Source organism: Trichomycterus rosablanca, chromosome 2, assembly GCF_030014385.1.
Source record: "Trichomycterus rosablanca isolate fTriRos1 chromosome 2, fTriRos1.hap1, whole genome shotgun sequence".
NCBI lineage: Eukaryota > Metazoa > Chordata > Actinopteri > Siluriformes > Trichomycteridae > Trichomycterus > Trichomycterus rosablanca.
Window position 1 is genome coordinate 47,076,866 of NC_085989.1, and position 17,196 is coordinate 47,094,061.

The 17,196-nt window shown below is 42.2% G+C and overlaps 1 protein-coding gene across 3 annotated transcripts in view; it reads right to left on the reverse strand.

Moving 5' to 3' along the window:
* mmd (monocyte to macrophage differentiation-associated) overlaps positions 1 to 17,196 on the reverse strand; it is a 34,837-nt gene that overhangs the window by 9,611 nt on the left and 8,030 nt on the right. For 2 of the 3 annotated variants that reach the window (XR_010011016.1, XM_062990895.1), the window contains exons 2-6: positions 7,157 to 7,238; positions 5,732 to 5,892; positions 5,546 to 5,620; positions 4,568 to 4,669; positions 4,388 to 4,457 (exon numbers count right to left, since the gene is read on the reverse strand). Coding sequence is in view for 2 of the 3 variants with exons in the window: in XM_062990895.1 (XP_062846965.1) it covers positions 4,388 to 4,457; positions 4,568 to 4,669; positions 5,546 to 5,620; positions 5,732 to 5,892; positions 7,157 to 7,238 (490 nt within the window). In the remaining variant the exon portion in view is untranslated. Of the gene's footprint in view, positions 1 to 4,387; positions 4,458 to 4,567; positions 4,670 to 5,545; positions 5,621 to 5,731; positions 5,893 to 7,156; positions 7,239 to 10,998; positions 11,066 to 17,196 lie in introns of those variants that run through there. The other variant, XM_062990896.1, reaches the window with a different exon arrangement.

The window sequence follows — 17,196 nt, forward strand, 5'->3', positions numbered from 1 at the left end:
CGGGATCAAAATTAATAATCGGGATCGGTATCGGGAACAAAAAAACGTGATCGGGACATCCCTAGTTAGAATCTGTAGGTCTGTCTGTCAAACAAATCGACATGTCTGTTGCTATGTCGTTCTGCTGGTCTGTATTTCAGTCTGTAGGTCTGTTAGCCTGTCTGTCTTGTCAGTTTACTCGTTTTAACCGGTCAATCTGTAGGTGTATCGGTTTACAGGTCTGTTAATGTCTTAGTCTGTAGGTCTGTCAGTCAAACAAATCTACATACCTTATACCTCGTTGCCATGGTGATGGTGGACGCTGGCGCATTTGGCTGCCGCTACCGTTACCGTATTTTACCGTATTTTATTGTATTTTTATCGTTTTTCGTTTTCATCTTTTTACACACCTTGTGGATCTATTTCTTTTATGTTACTTTTGATACTTTTATTTGTGCTTTTGATACTTTTTGTTCTTTCTACTGTACATCGCGTCTGCGGCCGGTGGTGAACGGTGGATGAGTTTTCCTGGGATCGGCACGATGTTGAACTATTCCGTTGACCAGCTGAGGAAGTTCAACAACTGCACTACTCCATCGTGTATTTCAGTCATCAAACAGCTTGGACTCCTTCCCCGGCCTCGTTATATTCACAGGGGCTCCCGGAGAAAGCTTGTTTATCTTCGAAACGGTAACGCTATTCCATCCTTCTGGTCAGCCGTGCGCACTGTCGCTCCGCAAACACGTCATCAGAGCGCTGCTGCCTTGCACACCAGTAGCGGTGTAGTCTCCATGACAACGCTGTCCACGGAGTGGGATAGGAAACGCGGAGTGGACTTTGCAAATCTCCGTTCTCTTCCTCGTTCCTCACAGCCAACTACACAACAATACCACTTGAAAATGGCATTGCTTAATGTTCGTTCACTCAACACAAAAAGTACTGTACTCAGTGAATTTATATCTGACAGTGAACTAGACTTTTTCTGTCTCACTGAAACTTGGCATAAACCCTTGGATTATTTTACGTTAAATCAGACCACGCCAATGGGATACTCGTATATTGATGAACCTCGTATGGAAGGGCGAGGTGGTGGTGTTGCTGCAGTCTATAGGGATGATATTAAAATAACCACTTTGTCTTTTCCTGCTGCTCTTTCTTTTGAACACCTGGCTTTCAAGTTGTCAGGGCCTACTCCTCTGGTCACTGCTGTAGTTTATCGTCCGCCAAAGCCAAACGCTTCCTTTCTCTCTGATTTTTCAGATTTTTTAACCCAGCTTAGTGCCCTCTCATCCTCTGTACTGCTTATGGGTGATTTTAACATCCATATTGATGACAACAACTGTAAATTTGCCAGGGAATTTTTGGAATTGTTACAGTGTTTTAATTTCACACAACATATAAATTTTCCAACTCATAAAAAAGGTCATACTCTTGACCTTGTCTGCTCTACTGGTGTCCTAGTTCATCAGCCGTCCAGCCATGACCTTACTGTCTCTGATCATTTGACAATCATCATGGACATTGAGGTCACTAGGCCCATCACTAGAGCTAAACGTAAAATATCCTTCAGGAATCTTCAATATATCTCTCCCTCTGCTTTCTCAGATTCTCTTGTTAAAAAGATGTCTGTCTGTCCTGTACTGTCTAGTAATTCATCTGACCTTGTCGATTACTATAATGACATACTCGCCTCATGTCTTGATGAGCTGGCTCCTTTGAGAACCAAATTTGTTTCATTTAGTCATTCTGCACCATGGTACACAATTGAGCTTCACCAAATGAAATCCCGTAAACGCCAGCTTGAAAGACTTTATAAGAAAACCGGTCTAACAGTTCATTATCAGATTTATTCTGATTATCTTCAACATTACAAAGACGCTCTTACGGCAGCCCGATCCACTTACTATTCCGAACTCATACATGCTGGATCAACAAATCCTAAGACTCTCTTTTCCACAATAAATAAACTTCTCAAACCAGTTGACAATACTACCAATTCCTTTACAGTTGACAAGTGTAACTCTTACCTCTCATTTTTTCAAACAAAAGTTGAGAATATCCACAATTTTCTGACAGTTTCCCCTGTCATCTCTGTTTCTCCGCCTATCTCACCTCAATTTATTACCCAGCCTCTGTCTCAGTTCTCACCTGTGTCTCATTTGGACCTATCTGAGATCTTAACAGGGATGCGAAGCTCCACTTGTGTTTTGGATCCTGCTCCATCAAAACTTGTTAAGGGTTGTTTTCCAGTTATCTCATCACTTATCACAGAGATAATCAATTCCTCTCTTAGTTCTGGCTCAGTCCCTCAATCACTCAAATTGGCTGCTGTTACTCCCATACTTAAAAAACCTGGACTTGACTCTAACATTATGAGTAACTTTCGGCCCATTTCCAATCTTCCATTTCTGTCGAAAATACTGGAACGTGTTGTTGCCTCACAGCTCAAAGATCACCTAAATTCCAATAATCTATTTGAATCATTTCAGTCTGGTTTCCGCCCCCAGCACAGCACTGAGTCAGCCCTCCTCAAAGTCACAAATGACCTTCTTCTTTCCTCAGACTCTGGACAAATTAATATTCTCGTCCTCCTTGATTTTACTGCAGCTTTTGACACCATTAATCACTCCATTCTTCTGTCCCGCCTTGAATCCTCTGTCAACATCACTGGTACTGCCCTTTTGTGGTTAAGGTAATATCTCGTAAACAGACAACAGTTTGTTAATATCAACAATTGTAGTTCTGCCATTGCTCCACTGTCCCAAGGCGTTCCCCAAGGCTCAGTGTTAGGTCCCCTTTTGTTTATTCTTTATATGCTCCCCCTTGGTGACATCATACGTCGGCATGGTTTACATTTCCACTGCTATGCTGATGATATTCAGCTTTACATCTCCTCCAAATCCATTAATACTGAACTTCACTCCACTCTGACAAATTGCATCACTGAAATGAAATTGTGGATGAAAGCTAATTTCCTCAAATTAAACTGTGAAAAATCTGATATGATCATCGTAGGTCCTACAACCCTGGCAAAAACCACAAAAAATTTTCAAATTACCATTGATAATGACACTTTGTCTCCGTCTTCTAACATCCGAAATCTTGGTGTAATTTTTGATAGCAACCTCTCTTTTGACCGCCATGTAAATCACATCACCAAAACTGCTTTCTTTCATCTAAAAAACATAGCACGTCTACGTCCATCACTCTCTTTTTCTGCCGCCGAAACCTTGATTCATGCTTTTATTACATCCAGAATTGATTATTGCAATAGCATCCTTTATGGTACATCTAACAAAATCCTAAAAAAACTTCAGTATATCCAGAATTCAGCTGCTCGCCTCCTTACTCATACTCGCTCCCGTGATCATATTACACCTGTTCTACAAAAACTTCATTGGCTTCCCGTTGCTCAACGCATTCAATTCAAAATTCTTCTATTCACTCACAAAGCTCTCCATAATCAGGCCCCATCCTACCTCACCGACCTGCTCCATCAGCACATTCCCTCCCGTAGCCTTCGCTCTTCTGAGGCTAACCTACTGTCCATACCCTCTAGGACCAAGCACCGGACCTGGGGTGACAGGGCCTTTTCCATAGCTGCTCCATCTTTATGGAATGCTCTCCCCAAACACCTACGAGATTGTCCTGACCTGTCCAAATTCAAGTCACTTCTCAAAACTCATCTATTCAAAATGGCATTTAACTTGTAACAACACGAAATAAATGCTTTTATTTTTGCTATTCTTTTTAATAGTTTTTATACTTAGATCATGACAGAAATGTGAAGTCCTAGATCCTAAAACTTGTAAAGTTTTCAGTTTCCTGATTGCATGTGAATCTGTCCTGTTTCTGTCTAATTTTAAGCAATTGTTCTATATTTGTTGTTCTCTCTCATAATTTAGCTAATTTTTAATGAACTGTCTTATGCTGCTCTCTTTGTTTTTATCTTAATTATTCTTGATGTTGATGTACTATTTTGATTTTGTACTATGATTTGTATGGTGTATGTACGTATTTGTTTTGATTATTTGTCTTATGTAAAGCGTCTTTGAGTATCTTGAAAAGCGCTATATAAATAAAATGTATTATTATTATTATTACATGTCTGTTGCTCTGTCATTCTGCTGGTCTGTATTTCCGTCTATCAGACCGTATGTCTGTTAGCCTGTCTGTCTCATCAGTTTTCCCGTTTTAACCTGTCTGTTAAACTCTTAGCCTGTCAGTTTGGCCGTTTGTCAGTCTGTAGGTCTGTCAGTCGATCTATCAGTCTACAGGTACGTCGTTTAATCCACCAGGCTCGACCTGTATGTCTGTCAGCCTGTCTGTCTGACTATGTCTGTTGATCTACACAGAGTGTGTGTAGTGTGTGTGTGTGTGTGTGTGTGTGAGCACAACAATCTCTTACCATGGATGTGATCACCAGAGCAGGTGAGAAACCCATCATCAGATAGAAGACCAGCTCCACCAGTTTATACCTGACACACACACACACACACACACACACGTTAACACCTGTAACACAACTAATAACCAGAACAAGTCGCTTGCCGGACATGCTGGAGATGGAAGTGGTCAGTGTTCATACTTCTCATGGTAGTTGAAGACGTAGATGGTTCCCGCAGCAGCCATGATCCACACGAACCAGCGCATCTGAGACGCCAGAGGTCCCAGCTCCCTCAGATTTAACCTACACACACACACGTTAAGATAGAAGAGCATTAGACACACCCCGAACACAACATTTTCAATCATAACTATGATTTCTGGCTACAGGGGGAAGAGTGATCATTAATTACACTTAGTGGGCGGAGTCAGCAACACAAAAAGTTAAGAAATGTTTAATTTTATGCAAATTAGAAGCAAAGCGATGTGGCGATTACCAAGTGAGCTCTCTCCATAGACACATTTTACGTCATCCTACACTCCTGGGAAGAGGGTGTGTCTAAATTCTTAGATTCTGAGTGATAATCTGACTGAAAAACGAGGGAGCGTCCGATGTAGTGAAGGCAAACCCAGCATTCAGCGCGGCACAACTTTTCTCACAAAAAAATGACAAACGCGGGGGACGAATGCGGAGCAACCAACGGAGTTCTTTACAAATGTAAATAAATTCTCATTGATGTTTAATTAGTATAAAGGTGCACACGTGTCGTTTATTTGTAAATTCAGACTCGTCAGGGACAGTTTAACCATTTGCGGTACACGGAGGGAGACGTTAGCTGCTATGCTAGCAGGTTGTGCCGCCTCAGCCCGTTGGTTTGAATGGCCTGAGGCTAACTGTGTTAGCATAGCAAGCTAAAACTGCGGTGACGTAATCGTCATAATCTCTGTCTAAGTAGTGCATTTAAATAATCTGCCTTATGAGTTCCATGTCTTATTAGAATCCTCTCTAATGAGGCAGCCGATCAGGTAGGCAGTGGGCAGCAAGGCAGCTCACTAGGTTTTCAGACAGACCTGTTAACATGGCAACCGGGGAACAGGCAATCAGTGATTCAGGCGACAAGAGGCGAGAAATCACTCCCGGTCTGAACGTAGGGTAAAAACAGAGAAAATCATCACTGACCATGGCGTGTATGAAGCAGCGATGAAGAAGTAGATGACCACTCGATCACACATGTGAAAGCAGTGCTCCACCGACCTGCAGCACAAGAGCAAACACACACAGGTTTTGTTAGCGGAACACCTATCAATAATATGAATAACAGCAGCAGATCGGTCTTCATTCATTCTCCGTCTCCGGCGCTCTGACCTCATGTGGCTCTTCTTCCAGCTGATGATGTGGAAGGTGGTGGAGATCAGAAAGAGGCCGCAGAGGCCGAGTCCGTACACCAGCGCCGTGATCCTCTCCCATCGGTCATCGGACAGACGGTGCAGCAGAGCCATACCAACGAAAGCCGGGACGATCAGCAGCTGCTCACGCAAACGAAACATGTATTCATTTATTTTACAGGAACAATGCAGTTTGTCTATTTGGGGCAGTTGTAGCCTAGCGGTTAAGGTACCGGACTAATCCTCATACTAATGTTAACGTTAACCCACGCATGGTGGTCACTACAATGGACAACTAGTTAAAAGTCATTATTTTCTATGTGCGCCCGCTTTACTGTCATTGATACATGACAGCCTTTTAAGGGGACATTACCAAACAACCCAGTAATACACCGATCAGCCATAACATTAAAACCGCCTCCTTGTTTCTACACTCACTGTCCATGTTATCAGCTCCACCTACCATATAGAAGCACTTTGTAGTTCTACAATTACTGACTGTAGTCCATCTGTTCCACTACAGAGCAGGTATTATTTAGGTGGTGGATGATTCTCAGCACTGCAGTGACACTGACATGGTGGTGGTGTGTTAGTGTGTGTTGTGCTGGTATGAGTATATAGTCCACCAACCAAAAATATATCCGGCCAACATCGCCCCGTGGGCAGCGTCCTGTGACCACTGATGAAGGTCTAGAAGATGACCGACTCAAACAGCAGCAATAGATGAGCGATCGTCTCTGACTTTACATCTACAAGGTGGACCAACTAGGTAGGAGTGTCTAATAGAGTGGACAGTGAGTGGACACGATATTTAAAAACTCCAGCAGCACTGCTGTGTCTGATCCATTCATACCAGCACAACACACACTAACACACCACCATCATGTCAGTGTCACTGCAGTGCTGAGAATGATCCACCACCTAAATAATACCTGCTCTGTGGTGGTCCTGTCCTGTGATCCAAATTACAGATCATTTTAATCCTGGTGATGAGGTGAACGTGGTATGGAGATGCATAGTGCCCATGCTAACTTCAGCACCCACAATGGACAGGCAGGCAACAGAACTAAACATCAAGAAAGTTTGGGCAGTTACTTATTTTTTTATGTATAATGGTTTCTATTGTTAACATTTACGTTTTTCTTTTGTTCTAATGGGAGTGACGTCGCGACAGGTCAGCACTGTTTCGACTGCGTATTTGGTGGACCAGTAGTTTTAATGTTTTGGCTCATTGTTGTATAATATTTTCTCATGGATTTAACTTTTTCAGTGCCTCGTGCACTGAAACCATGAATTGGTCTGTGAACGCTGATGAGCATTTACATTATTTTTGACCAAACTTTCACACTAAATACCCCATTGTTGGGTTACACAGTGTGTGTACAGGACAGTGTGTGTATCTTACCGCGTGCGTGTAGCAGTTGGCTGCGTGCTCGTAGCTGGTGGGCTGATAGCGGCAGTTAGCGGCGGCTCTGCTGTTCATGAATCTGTGAACACACACACACAGAGCGCCAAATCAGACCTTATCATGTGCAAACACTTATAATATAAATAGTCTGATAGCAGTTACTGGTGCAACAAACATCAAATAATGCTACAGCCAGAGAAGCACTGAGAGTAAAATAACATCAATCACTCAATATTTATAGTAGCAACACAATGTCCTGTAGAATTTGTGTTAAGATCTTGAAATTAAGTGAATTTTTGCTACTGATCTCCAAAAAATATTGTTCATCAAGAATCTCCAGCCAAAAAACAGACTTTACATGATTCTGCTTTGCTCAGGATGAACAGACAAAAACTTTTGGCTACCACTGGTAACACTTTAAGTTCGTTCTTCAATAACGGGGAGCAGTGCATGACTCTCCGTACGCCATACCGCTCTCTGTATGAAGCCATCTTTGGTAAGCTGGCAACTGCACATGAGTCAGAGGAAATGCAGAAATAGCCACAGAAATTTTCTATAAATGTAAATGGGATTACCCAAACTGTGTCATTACTTATCCTTACACTTAAGTAATCACAAGGTCACCGGTTCAAGTCTCACCGCTGCCAGATTGCCACTGTTGGGCCCTTGAGCAAGGCTCTTAACCCTCAATTGCTTAGACAAAATACTGTCACAGTACCATAAGTTGCTTTGGATAAAAGCGCCTGCTACATGCAACGTAAATTGAGACGAAAATGCAGAAATAGAACCCACATGTATTTAAATAAATGTGAATGGAGATACGAAACCTGTGTCATTACTTATTCCTATACTTGAAGGGAAGTGGTAGTGCAGTGGTTGCCAGTTCAAGCTTAACAACTGCCAAAGTAGCCACTGTTGGGCCCCTGAGCAAGGCCCTTATCCCTCAATGGCTTAAATTTTGTTCAGACATAATTGTAAATTGCTTTGGATAAAAGCGTCCACTAAATGTAAATCAATTTCAATCTTTTATAAAGCATAACATGTTAAATCATTTTATTTGACAGCATCGTGTGGTTTAAATAATACCGTTACATGTATTTAGTATCAAGCGATTTTATAGCTTTTCACCGACACGAAATCGAAATATCATCAGAAAAGCAGCCAAAAGTCATTTTTACAATGTTCCAGACAGGTGAACACGGAGGTGAAGCAGCACCGTGAAGAAAAGACTGCAAAAAAAAAGAATGTATTTGTTGGTTTTTACCAACACACAGAATGATGTGAAGTAAACACAATGCAATAGAATTTACCATGAGGTCTAAATATTTAATATATTTGTTTAATATTGAAGTTATATCTATATACAGTGTATCACAAAAGTGAGTACACCCCTCACATTTCTGCAAATATTTCATTATATCTTTTCATGGGACAACACTATAGACATGAAACTTGGATATAACTTAGAGTAGTCAGTGTACAACTTGTATAGCAGTGTAGATTTACTGTCTTCTGAAAATAACTCAACACACAGCCATTAATGTCTAAATGGCTGGCAACATAAGTGAGTACACCCCACAGTGAACATGTCCAAATTGTGCCCAAAGTGTCAATATTTTGTGTGACCACCATTATTATCCAGCACTGCCTTAACCCTCCTGGGCATGGAATTCACCAGAGCTGCACAGGTTGCTACTGGAATCCTCTTCCACTCCTCCATGATGACATCACGGAGCTGGTGGATGTTAGACACCTTGAACTCCTCCACCTTCCACTTGAGGATGCGCCACAGGTGCTCAATTGGGTTTAGTCCATCACCTTTACCTTCAGCTTCCTCAGCAAGGCAGTTGTCATCTTGGAGGTTGTGTTTGGGGTCGTTATCCTGTTGGAAAACTGCCATGAGGCCCAGTTTTCGAAGGGAGGGGATCATGCTCTGTTTCAGAATGTCACAGTACATGTTGGAATTCATGTTTCCCTCAATGAACTGCAGCTCCCCAGTGCCAGCAACACTCATGCAGCCCAAGACCATGATGCTACCACCACCATGCTTGACTGTAGGCAAGATACAGTTGTCTTGGTACTTCTCACCAGGGCGCCGCCACACATGCTGGACACCATCTGAGCCAAACAAGTTTATCTTGGTCTCGTCAGAGCACAGGGCATTCCAGTAATCCATGTTCTTGGACTGCTTGTCTTCAGCAAACTGTTTGCGGGCTTTCTTGTGCGTCAGCTTCCTTCTGGGATGACGACCATGCAGACCGAGTTGATGCAGTGTGCGGCGTATGGTCTGAGCACTGACAGGCTGACCTCCCACGTCTTCAACCTCTGCAGCAATGCTGGCAGCACTCATGTGTCTATTTTTTAAAGCCAACCTCTGGATATGACGCTGAACACGTGGACTCAACTTCTTTGGTCGACCCTGGCGAAGCCTGTTCCGAGTGGAACCTGTCCTGGAAAACCGCTGTATGACCTTGGCCACCATGCTGTAGCTCAGTTTCAGGGTGTTAGCAATCTTCTTATAGCCCAGGCCATCTTTGTGGAGAGCAACAATTCTATTTCTCACATCCTCAAAGAGTTCTTTGCCATGAGGTGCCATGTTGAATATCCAGTGGCCAGTATGAGAGAATTGTACCCAAAACACCAAATTTAACAGCCCTGCTCCCCATTTACACCTGGGACCTTGACACATGACACCAGGGAGGGACAACGACACATTTGGGCACAATTTGGACATGTTCACTGTGGGGTGTACTCACTTATGTTGCCAGCTATTTAGACATTAATGGCTGTGTGTTGAGTTATTTTCAGAAGACAGTAAATCTACACTGCTATACAAGCTGTACACTGACTACTCTAAGTTATATCCAAGTTTCATGTCTATAGTGTTGTCCCATGAAAAGATATAATGAAATATTTGCAGAAATGTGAGGGGTGTACTCACTTTTGTGATACACTGTATATATATAGATATAACATTAAAACCACCTCCTTGTTTCTACACTCACTGTCCACTTTATCAGCTCCACTTACCATATATAAGCACTTTGTAGTTCTACAATTACTGACTGTAGTCCATCTGTTTCTCGCCTGCTATCACCCCGTTCTTCAATGGTCAGGACCCCCACAGAGCGTGACACCGACATAGTGGTGGCGTGTCAGTGTGTGTTGTGCTGGTATGAGTGGATCTGCTGCTGGAGTTTTTATTATACCGTGTCCACTCACTGTCCACTCTTTCAGACACTCCTACCTAGTTGGTCCACCTTGTAGATGTGAAGTCAGAGACGATCGCTCATCTATTGCTGCTGTTTGAGTCGGTCATCTTCTAGACCTTCATCAGTGGTCAGAGGACGCTGCCCACGGGGCGCTGTTGGCTGGATGTTTTTGGTTGGTGGACGACCAAGCACAACACACACTAACACACCACCACCATGTCAGTGTCACTGCAGTGCTGAGAATGATCCACCACCTAAATAATACCTACTCTGTGGTGGTCCTGGGAGAGTCCTGATCATTGAAGAACAGGGTGAAAGGGGGCTAACAAAGCATGCAGGGAAACAGATGGACTACAGTCAGTAATTGTGGAACTACAAAGTGCTTCTATATGGTAAGTGGAGCTGATAACATGGACAGTGTGTGTAGTACACAGTAAGTGTGCATTAAAAAGTATAGGAATATATAATTCATATATTTCTTCATGTAAAAAGTTGCAAATAAACAGTAAATGTGCACAAAATTTTTACACTAAATTGAACACAACAGAAAAATTTGACTTGGGGGGGTGCAAACTTTTGCACAACACTAATAAATGATTGTAAAAGGTGCTTTTTGTATGAACTCACCTTTGGAAGCTGTTCACTCTCTTCATGTTTCAATGAGCTTAATACCAGGTTCAGATAAATAAATACAAATCAGATCAATTAATAAAATAAAAGGAAATAAATCATTTAACTGTTCAACATGCAAAGCAGCCAACTACTGCAGCTCAGCTCATCTCATCCAGCAGCACACGAATCTGACTACAGAGCTTTTAAACGAGTTCTTACCAACATATCTGATCTACCTACAACCTCAATATAAGAAATACAAACATTTAAATCCTCATCATTCATTTATTTAATCAAACTGCACCTCACAGCCACCACCGCACCAATGCATGCACAGAGCTGGAGCTCGAAAACACCCAGTATGCAGTGAATTACCGCGGCTGTATTTCAAACGCCTGCTTCCACACTACACATGCGCACTAGAACGGCATGAAAATAATAGACTACGCAGCCTAGCAAGTGCACTAGTGGTACTGTACGTAGCGATTTAACATTCCGCAAATATTCCATTGTGCGGAGTATGAGTGCCGGGATTTTTGGCCAATGAAATGAATCTGTAGATCGCACGTCTTTCTAACAGACCAATCAACATTCGAATTTGCAATGACGTAGATTCAAGTAGGCGGGACAAGTAAACGAGTCCTGCGGTACCTGTTTTATGAGTGAATGTTCCAGTGTGCAGTTTTACTGCTAGTTTCAGAAGCTAATGTTTAAAAACTAAATAAACAACAATTTTACTAATAAAATGATCATATTTACACTAGAAAGTGGTCTTTCTTGATATTACAAGAGAAAAATCACATAAAGTGAAGTAAAGTTACCACAAATTGAGTCTATATTTGCAAATGTAGCCTAGTATCATTTTTGCCATTTCATTTTAATTTAATCAACATCTTTGTCCTGGTCAGGGTCGCGGCAGGTCCTGTTCTAACAGGAAACACAGGGCACATGGCAGGAAAACCCCAGACAAGGCGCCAATCCACCACAGGGTTTCGGCCACCCACCTTAGACATAGCCAATCATGTTTGTATAGATGCCCTGCTGGTTGTTAGGACCGCTAAGATTCGAACCCAGGTTGCAGCCAGTGGCGATTTCTCTAAGACTGCAAGGGAAGCTCAGCTTCCCCTAAAATGTCAAAAATTAAATGGTCAAGTATGTACAGTTGTGTTAACATTTCATTGACTACAAATGCGTTAGAACACGTTCATCTCGAAGACGAGTTCGTTCAGAATCAGCTACTTATCATACATTCCCGTAGCTCAATGCATTTGCCTGCAGAAGCTGAGCGTCTCTTCACTTCTATGGGGCTACATGGGTTTTTTTTTTTTCATTGCTTCGAAACTCGCCGGTCATTGGATAAATGCCACGATTTTGTCCCGCCCCCGGACGCTGAGCGTCTCTGGGGGTGAATGGAGCTGTGGGCGGGTCTGGACGCTGAGCTTCTGCAAGATGATTGGAGGATCAGTCGAAAGGCTGAATCCCGTTTTGATTGACAGCTATCACTGTATAACTTCAGTCCCATCGTGGATTTTGCGAGTAAAGTCGAAAGACAAACTGTAACCCATTTCATGCCATTTTCTTGAAAAGGAACGGAGGGCAGAATTTATGTATAAATAAATTGACAAATTTTATAATGTAAGCCGACAATAAGCTTCCCCTCTTTGAAAGACCAGCAGCCGCCACTGGTCGCAGCAGTTGTGGGATATCGTAATACACTGCTGCGCCACCCAAGCGTCTACTGTGTAACATTAAAACTATTTCAATTAAAACGGTTTTTTTTTTAATTATGAGAAGTTGTGACGTTTTGACAGCAGAAACGATATTTTAAAAAACAGGCAGTTGTAGCCTAGCAGTTAGGGTACCGGACTAGTAATCAAAAGGTTGCTGGTTCAAGCCTCACCACTGGCAAGTTGTCACTGTTGGGCCATTGAGCAAGGCCCTTAACCCTCAATTGCTTAGATTGTATACTGTCACAGTACTGTAAGTCGCTTTGGATAAAAGCGTCTGCTAAATGCTGACAATGTAAATGTAATGCCTAGTTCACACTACACGATTTTTGCCCTGATGTTTGCTCGGTGACTGGTCAGCGCTAGATTTGCCGGCTCGGGAGCAACTCAGTGCTTGCTCGGCGATCGAAAGTCGGCTCTCAATCGCTATGTGTGAACTACTCAACAACTCGAACGACCGAAGCGTCATTTCTAGCTTGTCAGATATCTGGATCTGAGTCGCACAGCTGGCAATGACTGCTATGTCGAACAGCCAATAAGAACACAAGATACGGGGTGAGGGGGAAACGCAGGGGAGGAGTTGTAAAAAGGTGGGACAGGGGCATAATACAGTTTATATCAGAATACATGGACACACACAAAAGTTTTATACAGTATTTCTGACCTTATCATTCTCTACAAAACACCAACGTTGCATTGCAAAAAATATTTATTAACCTCCAACTCACTACAGAATAATCCCTGCTGCTCGTGTTGCCAAATCCACTCAGATTCACTCTTTTATTTTACGCTGCACGTCAGCGCACAAACTTTGATTGCTCGCTACTTGTTGACGTGCATTTTTGGATGTGGTATCATTAAACCTTTCGTCACTTCTCGCGTTTGTTTTCATGACAAAACATAGTTTGGGAGACCAGAGAAGCTCGCCTGCAATAGATCGTGTAGTGTGAAACCCCCGATCGCGATCAGTCGTGTAGTGTGAAAGCCACACCAACTTAAAAGACTCCCGATTACAAGAGATCCAGTCGTGTAGTGTGAACTGTACAGTGACCTGACAACTTGGAAAGTCGTGTGGTATGAACTTGGCATAAGCTGTATATTCAAATATTCCAACCGAGGCAGAACTATGCTAAACAAAATTTCTGGCTTTATGCTGTAAGTTCTGATATTACAAGAATAAGGATCAATCAGCATCAGCTTAATCATCACTGCAATTTCCGAGACGCCGGATTTTTGTGTGTGTAGAGGGGTACAGTCATGCTGGAACAAGAAAGAGTCTTCCCTAAGCTGTTGCTGCAAAGTCAGAAGCATATCATTTCCTTTATATAATTTATTAATTATACCTGTTAGCAACTGTTCTGGCTGAAATTTGAAACATGAATTTAAAAATTAGAAGGGATGTCTCAATATTTTTGTCCGTAAGTATAGATCAATGAGCTTGCTAAGCATCACAAATCAAAAGCATGTATTACTAATGTGTTCGTGTTAACTTGGCATGTCTCACATCCTGCATTCCCATTCATCCCTGAGGTGTTTAGACCCATGTGTGCATACACTACCAGTTACTCTAGCAATAAACTATATCCTGCAGTAGAATATTGTCTAAGTATGGACTTATAGTGTAAAGTAACATAGTCTGTTCCAACACTTCTTTTATACAAACATGGGGTTTGTTAGGGCGGCACGGTGGATAAGTGGGTAGCACTGTCGCCTCACAGCAAGAAGGTCCTGGGTTTGATCCCCAGGTGGGGCGGTCCGGGTCCTTTCTGTGTGGAGTTTGCATGTTCTCCCTGTGTCTGCGTGGGTTTTCTCCGGGTGTTCCGATTTCCTCCCACAGTCCAAAGAGGTGCAAGTGAGGTGAATTGGAGACACTAAATTGTCCATGACTGTGTTTGATATAACCTTGTGAACTGATGAATCTTGTGTAATGAGTAACTACCGTTTCTGTCATGAATGTAAACAAAGAGTGTAAAACATGACGTTAAAATCCTAATAAGCAAACAAACATGGGGTTTGTTAGTAGTAACATTTTGGGACAGAACTTGTAAAGCTCAATGTACTTCCATTGTTCTCTGATAAAGCATTTTTGTTTGAACTAAAACACTGACAATCCTTTTTTTTGTTTTGTTTTTGATGACCTAAACTTACACCTCTGGCAGTTTACCGTTCACCCTTGCACATTCTCAGGCTATTGACTAGATGTGACTGCTAAAATATTAATACAACTGTAAAAATTTGGTTGGGTGCTCTAAAACTTTTAACTAGATTAATAGTGTACACACAATAATAACAGCAGATGAAGAATGCAGATCAACTTTAAAATGACTAAATAACATAAATCATATTTGACAATTATCACAAGACAACAAACATAGGCCATTCAGTGGTTGCTGATCACATAAACTAGAAAATGGACAAATATCACAAGCAAAGTGCAACAATGACAGAAATAGGTGCCAGTTTACACAACAGTTACTTATAAATCCCATAAAATGACCACAACCACATAAATACTTACATAAATGAACGATCACCTACAAAAACTACACATCGTAACTTTTTACAAATTTGGAATATGTTGCTTTTCAGAAACCTTTTGTATAAAATATCAATGTACAAAGACATGTAAGTTGGTATAAAGAGCCCAAAACTGGAAAATGTATTATGATCTTGTCTCATATCTTGATACATTTATGTCTGATGGAAGCCACAATATTCAATATAAGCACTTCACTACTGAAGACCTGGATGACTATCAGCACTTCACTACTGAAGACCTGGATGACTATCAGCACTTCACTACTGAAGACCTGGATGACTACCAGCACTTCACTACTGAAGACCTGGATGACTACCAGCATCTCACTACTGAAGACCTGGATGAATACCAGCACTTCACTACTGAAGACCTGGATGACTATCAGCACTTCACTACTAAAGACCTGGATGACTACCAGCATCTCACTACTGAAGACCTGGATGAATACCAGCACTTCACTACTGAAGACCTGGATGACTATCAGCACTTCACTACTAAAGACCTGGATGACTACCAGCATCTCACTACTGAAGACCTGGATGAATACCAGCACTTCACTAGTGAAGACCTGGATGAATACCAGCACTTCACTACTGAAGACCTGGATGACTATCAGCACTTCACTACTGAAGACCTGGATGACTATCAGCATCTCACTACTGAAGACCTGGATGAATACCAGCACTTCACTAGTGAAGACCTGGATGAATACCAGCACTTCACTACTGAAGACCTGGATGACTATCAGCACTTCACTACTGAAGACCTGGATGACTATCAGCACTTCACTACTGAAGACCTGGATGACTATCAGCACTTCACTACTGAAGACCTGGATGAATACCAGCACTTCACTACTGAAGACCTGGATGACTACCAGCACTTCACTACTGAAGACCTGGATGACTATCAGCACCTCACTACTAAAGACCTGGATGACTACCAGCATCTCACTACTGAAGACCTGGATGACTATCAGCACTTCACTACTGAAGACCTGGATGACTATCAGCACTTCACTACTGAAGACCTGGATGACTACCAGCACTTCACTACTGAAGACCTGGATAAGGTTGTTAAACAGCTGAACATGAAAGGAACTGTTTCTGCAGTGTTGTCTTTCACCTGTTGGCTAATACATCACACTGCAAGCTTTGTACTTTCACCTTTCCTTCCAAGCCTTATTGGGCACCAGTTATGAGGAAAGGCATCCAGAGGCTCTCACTGAGAGGGGCTCAGCATACACCATGCCAAAAATATCCAGATGCTTACTGCTGTGTTCTAGATTAGCAGGTAAAAAGCAGCTACTGTTTGGAATTTGCTGAGTAACCGAGTATCTTTTATTTTCATTCACTGGACGCATGAGAGCAATACACCCTGGACACAAGGCCAATCTATTGAACGGCTAATGCAGCCAATTCAGCTTTTGTATGTAACATAAGGACACAAGCTCACACTGGCGCAAGCGATAATCTTTACAGTAAGCAGAAGCGAGGATCTAACCAAGGACTTATGAACCCACCCTAAACATGGTATTAATCTGAACGCTGAGAGGTACCCAGATACCCACTTACCATATAGAAGAACTTTGTAGTTTGACTGACTGTAGTCCATTTATTTCTCTACATACCTTTTTAGCCTGCTTTTACTCTGTTCTTCAATGTTCAGGACCACCACAGAGCAGGTATTATTTGGGTCCTGGATCATTCTCAGCACTGCAGTGACAATGACAGGGTGGTGGTGCGTTAGTGTGTGTTGTGCTGGATCAGACACAGCAGCGCTGCTGGAGTTTTTAAATACCGTGTCCACTCACTGTCCACTCTATTAGACACTCCTACCTAGTTGGTCCACCTTGTAGATGTAAAGTCAGAGACGATCGCTCATCTATTGCTGCTGTTTGAGTCTGTCATCTTCTAAACCTTCATCAGTGGTCACAGGCGCTGCCCA